Below are 16,387 nucleotides of genomic sequence, written 5' to 3'. Positions count from 1 at the left end.
TTCACCTGCCCCTGGGGCTTCCATCGCCGGGGCGGGGGACCGGCGGGGGGAGGGGGGAAGAGTCTGCAAACTGAAGCCTCCGAGCTTGGAAACCCTGAAAGGAACAGAATAAATCCCAGGGCTCAGTGCCCTGGCCCTGGCCCAACCAACGCCTGAGCCAGTAGCTTTCTTTCTTTTCTATTTAAAAATTTTAAAAATTCGTCAGGGTTTTACAAAAGAAAATCAAAGGCTTTGTTTGCCAGGTTAATCAAATAGCGTCCCATCCTTCTCTCTAGCGTCTTTCCCCTCCCCCAGGGCTCTCCTCAAAGCCGATTAAGTTGATTAAAATAAAGCCCGCTGCATTTTAAATTCCGTCTGGTTGGCAGATCAGAGGGGTCCGTGTGGCAGCTTTGTGCAGGGGGTGGGACGGGGTCAGTAGCCTGCTGTGAAGTGCCGTCCAGACGGGGTGATCTGAGTCCCCAGCCTGGGTGATGGCAACGGGGTGGCCTGGCTGTCTGCCCTGAGCCCTCACCAGGCCTCTCCTGGTTTTCGAGTCAAAGAGCCACTGCCATTTTACTTTGGGGAGAGGCAGAAATGTGCCTAATGATTTCCCTCTCTTGCTGGCCTTCTAGGGCAAGAAAGACTCCTCCCCGTGGACCTGCCCCTTCCACCCACCACTCCAGCTGTTTTTTGTTATTCGAAACACAAGACAGCTGGGGGACTTCCGTCTGGCCAAGATCAAGATTCGGAATTACTGGATGGCTGATGGCGTAAGTAACAGGCGCTGGTTCCCCACTGGGCACTGGGTTGATGGAAGCGCTTAGCAGTTTGCCAATAGCCTGATTCCTAAAGTTGCAAAATGGATACACGGAAGCCCTGCTGGCCTTGTGTGTGCAGCAAGAGCCTGCTGGCAGGTTCACACTGCATTCTCATAGCCCCCAGGGACAGAGCTTCCGGCTGCTGGCGTTGGGAGGTGGTATCAGGCCACCCTTGGGGGAACTGGAAAAATACAAGCTGAGACTCAGTTTTACAGATAAGGAAACAGAGACACAGAGAGGTTATGTAACTTGCCCCAAGTCACAGCCAGTCAGTGTCAGAATGAGAATGTGAATGCCTGCATTTGGACTCCAGGCCCTTTCTCTTAGCCTTCACTTCTCAAATGTTAACTTTCACTGACTCATCTGTGGGATCTTGCTAAAATGCAGGTTCTAATTCAGCAGGTCTGGAGCAGGGCCTGAGATTCTGCAGGCCTAGCCAGCTCCCAGGCGTCCCAATCTTCCTGTTCTGTGGACCTCACTGTGTCTAGCCAGGCTCTTAACCTCTGGCTGTTGTGCCCCTCTGGTTCTATTTTTTATTTTTTAAAAGACTAATCAAGTACAGCAATGAGAAGGGGCAATAGAATGGAAAAAGGAGTCAGATCTGTAACTGACTGTGATCAATTGAGATAACTTGCTACCTTTGGACCCACCACCTCGGTTGCAGGATCTACGCCCTCCTTTCTAACCTCACACTATCTACCCTCATGCCGCTGCCTGTGCCCACACCCTTTCCTTCCTTTTCTGGGCTGTTTTTCATGCACTCATAGTTCCGTCAGGGAACTATGGCCTATCTGCCCCTCTTATGGTAGACATAGGAGCAAGAGTTGTACTTTCCTTTCAAATCTGTAAGGGAAGTGATCGTTCAAGTGAGATTATAAATAGAAACGGAGCCTCACCTTCTATCTTGCTAGAGACATTAGGGAGTGGTGGGGAATATGGCAGACTGGCAAGCCCATGCCCTAGGGAAAGGGAAGGCCACTTTTCAGCTTCAACTAAGGGTTGCTTTGTAGAATACCAGCCAGTTCTGCTAGATCTTCCCAACATGCCCAGTGAGCTGGATATCTGAGTTTTGACATGAGCCTTCCTTATTTGTAAATGTCAGTAGCTAATTTAAGTTCTTTTTAAACCACCATACAATTCAAACAAAACTCTGGGCTGGAACTAGCCTGCCCTAGACTGCATGGAGTGTGGAGAAAGGAGCCCGCCTCAGGCTGGGAGAGACCAGGGAAGGTTCTTGAAGGAACACACACCTGAGCTGTGATGGCAAAGGACAATGGCAGTCAGCCGAGGCAGGAAAGGAGAAAGTGTATCCTGGGTGGAGGGCTCTGCATGTTCACAGGCACGGAGGTGTGAAAGAACACAGCCTCCTAATTGCTCTCACTGGCCCTAGGCCCAACCCTTCAGTCTGTCTCCAGCAGCCACCAGGGAGATCCAATCACACATCTCTACTGCTTCAAACCCTCAGAGCCTCCCCTTGGCCCAGAGGATCAAGGTCAACCCCCTGAGTGTGACATCAGAGCCTCCTAATCCCCTCACGCCAGGCCCTGCCTCTCTCCTGTCAGAATGCAGGCTGCCTTGGCTTTCCACCCCCTGACCATAGTAGTGATACCTTTATCCCTGCCCCCCACACCCCCATCTCACTCAACTCAGAATGCCCATCTCTGCCTCATATTCCTGGAAACCCAGATGTCACTTTCTCCAGGAAGCCGACCCTGCCCCCTGCCCCTTGCGCTTCTCTGGGACCTCATAACCATGTTCCACCATCTCCTGACCAAAATTTATGGCTGCTTTCCCAGGCCACCATGGACCCCTTAAGAGTCATCTCCACCCCTGAGTCATCTCCACCCCTGCCCTAGTGAAAAGAGAAACATGCGGTTGATGAATGAATGAATGAATGAATGAGCTCATGTTCCTAATAATCCATAAGCAGTTGTGTTATCCTTACTGATATCCGGATGAGAGGATAGGAGAGGCTAGGTGGCTTGCACGAGACCACATGGCAGGTTGGAGGCAGTGCTGGGAACCTAGTCCCAGAGAGGCAGTCCTGCCTTCCTCCCTCCCTCCATCCCTCCCATCCTCCTTTCCTGAGCTGCTTCTTGCAAGTTCTGCCACCCACTAGCTGTCCATCCACCTAGTGATCATGTCGCGAGCACCTGTCAGTTGCGAGGCACCTCGAGTCAGGAAACTAACAGGACAGGTAAGCCCTGGCCAGCTGTGTGTTTGCACAGTGCTGCCCAGAGCTTTCTCTGATTTCTGATCATTGAGGTTGTTTGTTTGCTTGTTTGTTTTTAAACAAACACCTGAAGTTTAAACTTGAGAAAAAGAAGGCCAAGCCACTGGGAACTTGTGGAAATTTCTCTGGGCGTGTCTCCACTTGCCAGACCTGGCCTCTTGTGTGCTCAGAGGCTGACCCTCAGACCCCGGAATGCAGCCTCAGCCCACATAGCCATGGCACACTACGAGCATCTGGGGTCGGGTCCTCTCATTCCAAGTCCCACTCAGTGCTTCCTGGCAGGTGGCCATCGGCACCCTCTTCTGGAATGGGCAATGGAACAATGCCAGCTGCCCGCACCTGTGCCCTGCAGCTCGGCCCTGTCACTGAATATATATCTCAGGGCAAGGAAAGCAGATTTTATGTGCAGGATTACAACAAAGATAAGCTTCATCCCTTTTGGCCAGGGCCTGCCTTTCTTCTTTAACCTATGCTCAGCCTTCCTTGTGCTTATAGAATTGTTTAAAAAGGCACAGGGTCTTAAGAGTCCCTCAGGAGCATGGGGTGTCATCACGGGTGCTTGGGGGAGCTGTTGGCTGCAGGGATTTGAGACCCGAGGTCTTTCCACACCCAGGGTAGAGTGTGGAGGACTGCGGTTCCTGCCAGGGCACCGCTTATGTAACACACACCCATCTGTTGCCAGAATTTACCAGGAGCAGAAAAGCGCAAACAAATGCAGCTGCAGGTTGGTTTGATTTAATATTCTCCAGAGGATGCTATTACTGTGTGTTTTAAAGGAGATAAAATGAGAGTTTATAGGAAATACAGCTCGGCCTGGTAGACATGGCTTGTTAATACAGTGTTTTGTGTATGGGAATCTGAAGAAGAAAAGTTAAATGTGGGCAGCTAATCCAACCAGGGCTTATTTAGAACGGAAGAAAGGAAGGGACTAGAAAAAGGGGAGTCTCTTTTATTGGGAAATGTGCTGCCTGTAAAATCCTCATGCTAGCATTTATGGGCTCCTTTCCCCCTCACTTGGTGATGCTGTAAGTGTCAGCTGGGCCAGAGGAGAGGGATGGGAGAGGCCAAGTAAGGACGTGGAGGCTGCACTGCCACTACAGCAGTGCACAGAAGGCAGCACACAGATGCCTCTACTTGTGACAGCTGCCGTTTATTCAATGCCGCAGGTATCAGGCACATATAGGCACCCTGTGGGCACTCAGTAAATATTCAATGCATGAATGAATAACTGAACAAATGAATCATCTCAATTAACCCCCAGTGATCCTATGAGGCAGGTGGTGGTATTTCCCATCTTATAGACGAAGAAGCCAGAACTTAGGACAGTGAGATCCCAGATGGCAAATCGGCTGTGTCTCTTTTGCCAACTCGGATGGGAAACAGCTTGCTGGAGTGCCGTCCTGAGAAAGATCTGGAACCTTCTTTCTGGTTCATCAAGGAAAGGATGTGATGATTGATCAGCCACGTCTGCCGTGTGCTCAGGAGGATGTGATAACATGTGTGTCATATCTTTTGGTGTTCCCCAGATTAAGTGACTTGCCCAGCTAGCAGGTGGTAAGAGACAAAGCCGGGAAGGGGAATTTGAGGTCCGCTTGTCTTTCTCTGGTTTTTCACAGCACTGCTTCTCCTGCAGAGTGGCATCTGTTGGGAGGAAGAAACCGATAGTCTCCCTTCTATAGTAGGTAATAACTCATCCAAAAAGTGGGCTTCCAGCAGCTCCCCATGGTCCATCTGTTTGCCTTTATAATAGCCATGTTAGTTATGTGTGACAGTACAGATAGGCGCACCATCCCCATCATCACCCACAGCGTCACCACGCAAGTGCCGCCTCCAGCCTGGTCACACCAGGAAGTGGGACAGCAGTGAGCATCCAGGCAGGACGGGCACCCAGGGTATATTTTATATACAGAAAGGCACTCGTTAAATTGTTTTTGATAAATGAATGCTACGTTTCCCCAGGGGCATATTTCTGTGATATATCATGTGGTCTAGGCTAGGGGTCCCCAGCCCCCAGGCCACAGACCAGTACCAGTCTGTGGCCTGTTAGGAACCAGACCGCACAGCAGGAGGTGAGCACCGGATGAGCGAGCATGACCGCGTGAGCTCTGCCTCCTGTCAGGTCAGCAGCGGCATGAGATTCTCATAGGCATGGGAACCCTACTGAGAATTGCACATGCGAAGGATCTAGGCTGCACACTCCTTATGAGAATCTAATGTCTGATGATCTGAGATGGAACAGTTTCATCCCAAAACCATCCCCACCCCTGCCACCATCCATGGAAAAATTATCTTCCACAAAACCAGTCCCTGGTGCCCAAAAGTTGGGGACCACTGGTGTAGACCACCACTGCTCGCTAGAACTTTCTGTGATGGTAGACATGTCCTGTATCTGCCCTGTTTGGTACAGTAACCACTAGACACAGGTGGCTGTTGGGAATTTCACAAGCAGCTAGTGCCACTGAGACACTGACTGCACTTTACATTGTAATTAATTAATTTTAGTTTAAAGTAGCCACATGTGGCTGGTGACTACATAGGGGACCACATGAGTCTCAGTGCTGAGGGTACAGTGGTGAACAAATAGACAAGGCCCTGTTCCTTCTGTTGGGTAGGGACAATAAACAAGGATACAACGAATAATATGATTTCAGGTCACACTAAGTATTCCGAAGACAATAACACAGGACAGTGAACGAGGGTCACAGGGTGGAGGAGGCTGGGCTGCTTGGAGCCAGGTGGCCAGAGGCCTTCCCCGAGCTCAGTGATGACCAGGAGCAGCCATGGGGCATCTGTGGGAAGGGCATTCCCCACAGGGCACAGCAGGAGCAAAGGCCCTGCGGCAGGAGTTCGAGGACTGTGGTTTCGCCAGGTGGCTAGAGCATGGGGAACAAGGAGTGTCATGGGAGGTCCCAGAGGGAGGTGGGGACCAGATCCTGTGGGCCAGCAGGTTTGGATCTGATTCGGAGACAGGTAGAATATAGTATGGTCAGAGCCAGCCCATCTGAGACCATGTGGCCTGGGGCAGGTTACCTCACATCTGTGTACCTCAGCTTTATCTGAAAAATGGGATATTGTCCAGTGAATGCGTGTAAAGTGCTCTGAATCATTCCTTGGCCTCCTGCCCTCTATACAAGGGTCAGCTATTAGTGTCATCGCCAGAGGCTTGTTAGCAGGGTGACATGATCTGATGGAGGGTGTTTGTTTGTTTGTTTGTTTGTTTGTTTGTTTGTTTGTTTTTCTAGACAGTCTCTCTCTGTTGCCCAGGCTGGAGTGCAGTGGCGTGATCATGGCTCACTGCAGCCTCGACCTCCTGGGCTCAAGCGTTCCTCCCACCTCCGCCTCCCAAGTAGCTGGGACTACAGGTGTGCACACCACACACAGCTAGTTTTCTTTTTATTTTTTGTAGAGATAGGCTGGTCTCAAACTCTTGGCCTCAAGTCATCCTCCCGCCTCAGCTTCCCAAAGTGCTGGGATTACAGGCGTGAGCCACCACGCCCAGTCCTGATTGAGGAATTTAAAAGACTACTCTGGTTGATTTGGAGAATGGATCAGGGGGCAGAGGGAGCCCCGAGAGAGGAGGCTCAAGGCATAGAACAGCCTAGCTAAGAACAGCCTCGCTGAAGATGGTGGTGGCCTGGATGAGGGTGTCAGTGCTTTTGGAGTGCACTTTGGGTGGACTCAACTCATCCTATGACCATTTGCATTTTCAGCAATGCCTTTTTCTGGGAAGAAGTTTTCAAATGAATGCAAAAGTGGAGAGATTAGTTCAGTAATGAGGCGTGTATCCATCACCTGCTTCAATAATTACCAACATTCTGCTATTGTTGTTTCACGTATCCCCCTAACATTTGAAAGTAAATTGTAGCTATCATACTATTTCACTCATAAATCCTTCAGTATACATCTCTAACAAAAAAAGACGTTTGTTTGTTTATTTTTCTGTAACCTTGGTGGCACTATCGTGCATGGCCATAATTAATTATCATGCTCTGATACCCACTTCATATTTAAACATTCCTAATTCTCTCAAAATTGTTTCTTTTACACTTGGTTTGTTTGGATCTGATACAAACCAAGACCAAACATGTCAATGACTTGGAAGTTAAAGATGTAACCTTCATTTGGTCACCCAAGTCAGTGTGGCCTGATGGCTCTGCCCCATGGCAGAGTCTGGGCACTGTGGGGCCCAAGAAGTATGACGGGCATCTTAGCAGGGCAACTGGTGGAAAGGGGAGTGACCCCATTGCATGGGACGTTTCCTGAGGTGTGGGCCTCAGGCTTGGTCTAGGCCACTGCCAATGGCCAGAGGGCGCTTTCCGTTGGGTGGGATGCAGTGAGTATAGTCTGTGGGCAGAGTCCTCACGCAGGCAGGTACAGGCACAGTAGCCATGAGAGTTCCAAGAGGGTCAGCTTTAAAGCAGGTCCCCAGCCAGCAGGGGAAGGAGAGGTGAACAGAGAATTCAGCCTTTATTTATTTGTTTATTTATTTAGAGACAGAGTCTCGCTTTGTCACCCATGCTGGAGTGCAGTGGCCCGATCTCAGCTCACGGCAGACTCCACCCCCTGGGTTCAAGCAGTTCTCCTGCCTCAACCTCCTGAGTTGCTGGGACTACAGGCACACGCAACCATGTCCAGCTAATTTTCGTATTTTCAGTAGAGACAGGTTTTGCCATGTTGGCCAGGCTGGTCTCGAACTCCTGACCTCAAGTGATCCACTTGCCTCAGCCTCCCAAAGTGCTGGGATTTACAGGCATGAACCATTGGGCCCAGCCACATTCAGCCTTTAAAGAGAGCAGCCCCACAAGAACATTGGGATTCAGAGCCAGGCTCTACTCCTAAAGAGAATGAAAGTGGACGCAGAGCCGGCATGGAAGCTGAGACCCATGTCCTGTGCTGTGCAGACCAGGTGGGCGGGCTGCAGCTGGAAGTAGGCAGAGGCCTGGGCAGGGGAGGGCTGCTCACCCCGGTGTAGGTGCTGACTGGCGCAGCAGGAGAAATCACAGATTGCCTGGAGGGTGGAGCTTCCCACCTGCCTCCTGCCAGGACTGACTCAGTAGCTGAGCCTGTTGATTGGAGTTCTCAGTAGCAGGGCTATTTATCAGCCAGGATTCTCTTGGTAGCAAAGGACAGAAAACCCAATTAAAACTGGGTTAAGCACAAAATAGAAGTCTTTGGCTCATGTAAGAGAAGACGCTGGGTGGCTGGCTTTAGGTATGGCGGCATCCAGTAGTTCGCATGATGTCATCAGGAATCTGCCTCCATCACTTAACTCTCTTCTCTGTGCTGGCCTCATCCTCAGGTTCCACGTGGTAGCCCCCAATGGCATCAGGTTCATGTTTATTTCAGCAGCCCCCGCAGAAAGAGACTATCCTCATGAAAGCTGCAATCTAGCACCTATTATTATTGGTCAGACCTGCATTGCTACCTGGGGTGGACCCACATTATCCACATGAAGTGAAATTAAGAGAAGGTTGAATTTTCAATGGGAAATTGAAGTGCTGCCTCTAAAAGAAGGAAAAATCACCAGGGAAGATAGAAAATCATACCCAACCTAGGTCCTTTTTCTTTTTCTCTAAGAACATAGGAGTCACATGCTGTTGAATTTATTCATCAGCTCCCAAACTTAAACCTTCCTTGACACTTAGCCACATATCAAAGCTGCAGGCCTGACCACTGGATCGCTATTTCTGGCCTTTCTTACTGCGAATGCACACTACTCCCACTTGGCACACCCAAACCCTGCCCGTCTGTCCACCCACGCCAGGCTTCCTTCTCCACTTCCTTTTTCTGTCCACGCCAGCTCCTGGCTCACAACTTTGATCCTCTGACTTCCCTTTGCCCCTCACTATCAGGCATCTCTAAGTCCTACCAGTTCTATGTCCAAAACCAGTCTCCTTCCCAATCCAGCTCATCCCTCCCCTTCTGCCTGTTGCTGCACGATGCGTCATTCCCGTGTATCCCCATCTTCCCCTCCACTGCTCATGGCTCAGCCCCTCCTCTCATCAGCAGAGGTTTGTCAATTGCCCCAAGCCCAGGCGTTGTGCTGGGAATCAGCACTGATATGCTGCCTGCGCCTGCCAGCTCATGCCCAGGCAGGGGAGGCCCGGGGGCCCTGCAGTGAAGGGGATGAGCCCAGGGCCTCCCAGCTGCAGAATGCTTCAGGGGAGCAGCCATGACTCACAGCTGTCACAGCCTCCCAGAGCATCTTGGGAAGAAGGCTGGACACAGAAGCTGTGCACTGGTCACCAGATGCAGCTCACAGGTAGACTTCCGCTGGATCACATGATGTTTTCAAAATTATTTTAATTAATAGCCAACATTTTAAAATTGGGAGGTTTTGCATGAAAATGTGAAGTTTTTTTGCTTTTTTTTGAGAAACTAGAAGATCCCACATTTATACCTGGAAACTTGAGTGGAGCTGAGTCACGGCGACACCGTTGTCCTTACACCCCATTGCCTGTCTCATTTGCGGTACTTGTCTGGACCCTGAATGCGTTTGCATTGGTGACTTCTACCACTCCCTGACCCCAAAATCTGGCTCTCTGGCTCTTTCATGCTTATACAGCTTTGACCTCCCACTGGCCCCCATAAAATTCTTCTCTCCTCTCTGCCTTAGCTCCTGCCATCCCCAGAGCCTGGAACACTTGACCCGTCTTGTTACAAACCTGCCTTTCAAAACATTGAGGTTCAGCTTAAACCTGACTTCACAAACAAGCCTCCCCGTACCTCTAGCCTGCCTTAGGCCCCTTCTGGGGGTCTCTAGTGACACCCTTCCTGGCACCAAGTCCCTGCTTCCTGAGGGTGTTCCTTAGGGTCCTGAGCTTCTGATGTACAAACAGGCACCCCCGTCCAAGTCTGCCCTGCGATGCGTTTGGTTTGGTCCTCACAGTGTTTACAGCTTATGAATTGTTTAATGACAACATTTGGAAATTGGCTTTTGATGACCTGGCAATATTCCCTCTCTTTCATCCACTGGCTGGAGCTGAATGCTCCCTGCTTCCTCTGGACTTGAGGGTATGCGTCTTTCAGCTCACAGACCCCCATGGCTGCGGTGCCACTAGCATTTGAGCATGCAACCTCTTCACCTACAGCTGGTTGTGAACTCTTCAAGGAGAGGACCCTGGCTTGCTTCCTTTGCATCCCACACAGGTCAGGACCCCCCACCCCCCACCAAAAGACCCCCATAGAGTATGGGCTGCATTGAATAAAATTGCAAGAATTGCATGCCAAGGCCTCAACCCAAACTTAGCAGAGTTTTGACCTCAGAGTGCATGGGGCGCCTCCTATGGCTGCTGCCAACCTCTGCCAGAAACGGGGATTGCTGCACTGGGCCCTGCAGCGCAGTGTCTCTGAGCCAGGCCAACCTTGAGCAGCCAGCCTCGACGGGTCTATACATTTAGGTGCAGTACATTAGGTACAAGACATGAGGGTGGCTCCTGTTTCTTGCATATGTGGCAAGCAGTATTTAAAGCACTTTACATAAATCAGCTCATTTATTCTGCAAACAGTCCTATGAGACTGGTACTGCAGTTACCAGCTCCATTTTACAGATGGGGAAACTGAGAAACAGAAAGGCAGAGCAACTTGCTGACAATCACATGACTGCCAGGCAGTCTGGTGCCCATTTCACAGCCTTGCCTTCTTTTTCTTTTCTTTTATTTTTTTTTGAGACGGATTCTTGCTCTGTTCCCCAGCTGGAGTTCAGTGGCGTGATCTCGACTCACTGCAACCTCCACCTCCTGGGTTCAAGCGATTCTCCTGCCTCAGCCTCCCAAGTAGCTGGGATTACACGTGTGTGCCCCTACACCTGGCTAATTTTTTTGTATTTTTAGTAAAGATGGGGTTTCACCATGTTGACCAGGCTGGTTTCAAACTCCTGACCTCAGGTTATCTGCCTACCTTGGCCTCCCAAAGTGCTGTGATTACAGGCATGAGTTACCGCGCCTGGCAAAGCCCTACCTTTCTATAGAGCGACCGCTGTCACTGGAAAGCCAGGCCCTGCAGGAGGGCAGCCATTACTCCACATGTTAGCACCGACCCAGTGTTGCCACACAGCCTAAATTTTTCAACAGAGGCCAGAAATGTACCTTGTTATGTGAAAGCTCCCAATTTGTAAATATTACTAATAATTCTAAAATTCTTAAATGCTTGGTGAGCTAAACAAGCATGGTTTCATCCAGAGGACCACCAGTGTGTGAACTAATCAGATCCCATCCACGTTTGTCATCCTGAGTCTGTGATGCTGGGTGGGGCATGGCATGGTCTTCCCAGAGTGTGGCATATAGTAGGTGTTTGTTAAATGTCTCAGTGTCTTACCATCTTCTGTCCCTTCAAGGAAATTAAATTTCGTATCACAAAGAATGGTGTTCATTGGCCTTCCTCCCAAGGGACACGTAAAAGACCATGAAGGTCACTCCCCAATGAAACCAGAACTCCCTGTAAGTTTAGTCCCCAGAGCAAGACCTCAAGACAGATAGGAATAGCCATTTCCCCTGTCCTTGAAGGTCTTGCCTCCTGGGGAGGACAAGCATGTGTCCGTGGACACTTGGTTAAGCAGTAAGCCCACAGCTCTGCTTCACTGTTGCCACAGTGGAACCGTGTCGCCATGAATTTTTGTTGGGCAGTTGTGTGTTCATTGCAAGAGACATGCCATTCTACACTGGGGCCAGGGAGGAAAGTGGCCTTGCTGAGTTAATTAATTACTTAGATTGAAATAATATTAACATTGTAATAAAAATGCATTACAGTTTCAGCACAGTTGATTCTCGCCAACTGTAAAGAAGGAAGATAAGGGCAAAATGTGGGCCAGAAAAGGTGTTCCCATTAACTACACACCAGCCACAGAGTTTCAAAGTGTTCTTTTCAAAATCCATTGCAAAGGGTGTTTGAGGCAGCATGAACAAAAGGCATAAAAATATCTGTAGTTAAAGAAGGAAAAAAAATATATTCACACCAAAGAAACAAGAAGGACACACACACACACACACGCAGAGACAGGGTTCTAAAGGTTAAGGTTAAGACGTTCGGCAGGAAGGAATTTCATCGTGCACTTCGTAGAAGAAGACAGAGCAAGGGAGAAAGAGCCTGGGGTTAAAGCCCTAACGACTGAAGCAGGAGGAAGCAGGCTGGTTCTTGAGGAGAGAAAGGATTTTCCCCCTGGATCCTTTCCTAAAGATGTCCTTTATACAGAGCTGCACTGAGGCGGTGTGGAGGAATCCAGACTCGCAGAATCTTCCATCCTGTTTTCTTCATGGGGCAGATGTGACTCTCATACAGCCTCTAAGCACACTCTTGTGGTATAATGACACTTATGTGGTATATACGTAAATATGTAGAAAAATGTCTCGAAGGACTGGAACCCACACACATACACACACCCACCACCCAGTGGAGGTGGAGGTGGGGGCTGGGGTGGGGTAGGAGACAGTTAGTCCATAAGGACTTATTTATTATTTTTATTATTATTATTATTATTTGTTGTTGTTGTTGTTTGGTTTTTGGTTTTTTTGAGACGGAGTCTCGCTCTGTCACCCAGGCTGGAGTGCAGTGGCACGATCTCGGCTCACTGCAAGCTCCGCCTCCCGGGTTCATGCCATTCTCCTGCTTCAGCCTCCCGAGTAGCTGGGACTACAGGCAACCGCCACCACACCCGGCTAATTTTTTGTATTTTTAGTAGAGACAGGCTTTCACCGTGTTAGCCAGGATGGTCTCAATCTCCTGACCTCGTGATCCGCCCGCCTCGGCCTCCCAAAGTGCTGGAATTACAGGCGTGAGCCACTGCGCCCGGCCTTATTATTTATTTATTTATTTATTTATTTATTTATTTATTTATTTTTTGAGACGGAGTTTCCCTCTTTTGCCCAGGCTGGAATACAGTGGCACAATCTCGGCTCACTGCCACCTCCGCCTTCTGGTTTCAAGTAATTCTCCCACCTCAGCCTCTCAAGTAGCTGAGATTATAGGCGCCCGCCACCACGCCTGGCTAATTTTTGTATTTTTAGTAGAGACAGGGTTTCACCATGTTGGCCAGGCTGGTCTTGAACTCCTGACCTCGTGATCCACCCGCCTCAGCCTCCCAAAGTGTTGGGATTACAGGTGTGAGCCACTGCACCTGGCCCATAGGGACTTATTAAAAAAAAAAAAAAAGCCAGGTGCGGTGGTTCACGCCTGTAATCCCAGCACTTTGGGAGGCCGAGGTGGACGGATCATCTGAGGTCAGGAGTTCGAGACCAGTCTGGCCAAGATGGTGAAGTCCCATCTGTACTAAAAATACAAAAAATAACCCGGCGTAGTGGCGTGCCTGTAATCCCAGCTACTCGGGAGGCTGAGGCACGAGAATCGCTTGAACCCAGGAGGCAAAGATTGCAGTAAGCTGAGATCACACCACTGCACTCCAGCCTGGGTTACAGAGAAAGACGTCTCAAAAATTTAAATTTAAATTTAAAAAAGGGTAGGGGCTCAGAGCTCCACCAGTACAAGTGATCCTAACAGTTGCTAGGCTAGCATGGGCCAGGACTGTGGCTTTCTTGGAATCTAGCTTGACCCACAGAAAGATGGTGGTTAAGACCTTAGCGTGCCAGCCATAGTGGCTTACCACACACCAGCTGTGTGACCTTGGGGAAGGCATGTGCCTCAGTTTCTCCATCCATAAGATGGGGCCCCAATGCTTCCCTTGCAGGATTGTTCTGAGGACGGCATAGTACAAGGCAGTCTGTTATCCTTTAAACAGAATATCCAGAGAAGTGACTAAATTCATTCCTTACGGGGGCCCCACTCTGGTGATCCTTGGGCCACATCTGCCCATGAATGTGGCTTGTTTGGCCTGCAGAGTGCTGGAAACATTTCAGAGCTCAGAGCTGCCAGGCAGAGCACGACCCTCCCACCTCCCTATGACCCCTGCATACCACTGGTTTCCACCTGAGCCTACTCCTCTCTCTTACCTGCCTGACCCCTGCTTCTGCCTGCTTCCCTCTCTCAGTTCCCTCTCTGCCAGACGTCTTGGTGGGAACAGAGCAGCTGACGGCTGGAGGTCAGATGGGCTCTGTACTGGGGAAGGAAGATGGGTGGCCATGTCATGGAAGCCGGGCACCCTATGAGGAAAGCTAGGATGCCCACCTTGTGACTGTGCTGGACTAGATGCTTTCCCCATCACCCACCACCTCTTTAGAGGAAGGTGTTTCTGTCTCACCAGATATCCCTGTGGCAGTAATTTTGCAGAACCAGTCCTTGAAAACTGCCCGTGCTGTCCTTCTCAAATAGCTGTTTCCTGGTGAATTCACAGCATACACTTGCTCTGTGCCTCTGCTAAACAGAGAATCCATCTATATAAACATGTAAAAGAGTGCTTTGAGAATCGACTTTTCTGACAGTCGGCAAATAGTAGCCTGCCACCCGCAATTGGATGATTGAAGCCAAGTTCCTGTGGCGTAACGCAGGCTGGACGGTTCTCCTTCTAAATTGCTGCAGAAACCTCTGTAACTCAGTGATCCTGAAATTTGTTAGCTCCTACTCACCTAACTTTCGGGAAGGCTAAGCAGGGGGTTAGTATAGGTGAACATCTCCAGGGTCTTAGATCCCATCTCCCAAGAGCAGATCAGAAGCCAAGGCAACATGGGAAATAAACGATCTGGAGGTGAAACCCACAGGCCGCCGCTTTCATTCTTAGAGCACTGTTGAGAGAGCAGTGCTGTCCAGGAGAGAATACCTGTGTTTATTCATTTGCTATTCCAAAGTAATTTATTTATTTATTTATTTATTTATTTATTTATTTTGAGACGGAACTTCACTGTCGTCACCCAGGCTGGAGTACAATGGCACGATCTCAGCTCACTGCAACCTCGGCCTCCCAGGTTCAAGCAATTCTCCTGCCTCAGCCTCCCGAGTAGCTGGGATTACAGGCTCACGCCATCATGCCGGACTAATTTTTATATTTTTAGTAGAGGTGGGGTTTCACCATGTTGGCCAGACTGGTCTCAAACTCCTGACCTCAGGTGATCCGTCCACCTCGGCCTCCCAAAGTGTTGGGATTACAGGCATGAGCCACTGTGCCCGGCCCAAAAATAATGTTGAGTGGCTACAATGTGCCCTTGGACAAGATGGGCAGGGCCTCAGCTGTCTTGGAGCCTAACTTTGAGTGGGAAAAACAATAAACAAGTTAAAAGCTGATAAGCAAGACCATTCAGAGACTAAAAGGAAATAAAACAGGGCAATAAGATAAAGAGGGACCGATGAGGCGGGGCTGCCCTAGAGGGGTGGTCACGGAAGGTCCTGAACAGAAGGAGGAGCAAGGCTGTGGGCATCTGGGGCAGAACACGCTAGGCAAATGCACAGGCTCTAAGGCAGGAACAGGCTAAGCCACATCAAGGAATCGAGGCAGGCGCCAGGAGCCAGAGTCAGAGAGGTCAGCGGGCACCCCCGAAGGGGAGTAGGATTTATTGTCAGTGCCATAGGAAGTCACTGGGCAGCTTTAAGCAGGAGGCTCCCATGATCTGATTTCAGTTGTTAAAAAAAGACTCACTGCTGTGTGGAAAATGAAGTGAGTGCAGGGTTTGGGGGAGACAGCCCAGAGTGGAGGCAGACCAATTAGGAGGCGATGGTGGTGTCTCTGGGGGAGACCCTGGTGGCCCAGGCAGCAGCACACTCGGGCGAGGAGGTCAGCTCCAGGGCGTGTTCTGGAGAGAGAGCCGAGGGAGAGCCCCTGGGCTCAAGACCAGCCTGGACAACATAGTGAGACCCCGTCTCTACAAAAAAAAATTTATTTTAATTAGCTGGCCGTGGTGACGTGCACCTGTAGTCCCAGCTATCCAGGATGCTGAGATGGGAGGGTCACTTGAGCCCAGAAATTCAGGTTGCAGTGAACCCTGATCGAGCCACTGAACGCCAGCCTGGGCAACAGAGCAAGACCTTCTCTCTTAAAAAAAAAGAGAGCATTCTGTTTTGGGCATTTTAATATTGGAATTCCTGTTAGATATCCAGGAAGAGAGGCCAAGCAGTCACTTGGGGCTTGGTGGAGAGGTCAGGGTTGGAGATGAAAATAACTGGGAGCCTGGGACCTGAATGAGACCACCTGGAGAGCAAGGGAAGAGCACTCGGGAGGCCTAGGACTGAGCCCTGGGCAGCCTAGTCATTCAAGGTGCAGCCGAAGAAAAGGAAGCAACCCAGGAGTCCGGCAGGCTCAGCCAGCGAGGCAGGAGGAAAGCCGGGTGGGTGCAGAGCCACACAAGTCCCAGGGAGGAAAGTCATCGCAAAGGAGGGGAAGCTGCCGAGTACTGCCGAGCCGCCACACCCACCCACTCCTAGGAGAAATTCCTATTTCGTATGGCAGTCAGCTGGACCCTGTAATTTACTTTAGGAACCA

The 16,387-nt window shown here is 50.1% G+C and overlaps 1 protein-coding gene across 1 annotated transcript in view; it reads left to right on the top strand.

The window, feature by feature from the left end:
- The window catches only part of KIAA0556 (KIAA0556 ortholog), a 234,233-nt gene that overhangs the window by 171,464 nt on the left and 46,382 nt on the right, over positions 1 to 16,387 (top strand). Inside the window, exon 14 of the mRNA XM_030799359.1 lies at positions 612 to 749. Within this exon, the coding sequence (XP_030655219.1) occupies positions 612 to 749 (138 nt within the window). The remainder of the gene's footprint in view (positions 1 to 611; positions 750 to 16,387) is intronic.

Source organism: Nomascus leucogenys, chromosome 2, assembly GCF_006542625.1.
Source record: "Nomascus leucogenys isolate Asia chromosome 2, Asia_NLE_v1, whole genome shotgun sequence".
NCBI classification, from domain to species: domain Eukaryota; kingdom Metazoa; phylum Chordata; class Mammalia; order Primates; family Hylobatidae; genus Nomascus; species Nomascus leucogenys.
Note: the sequence above shows the minus strand (reverse complement) of the source record. Positions and strands in the feature narration are given on the sequence as shown.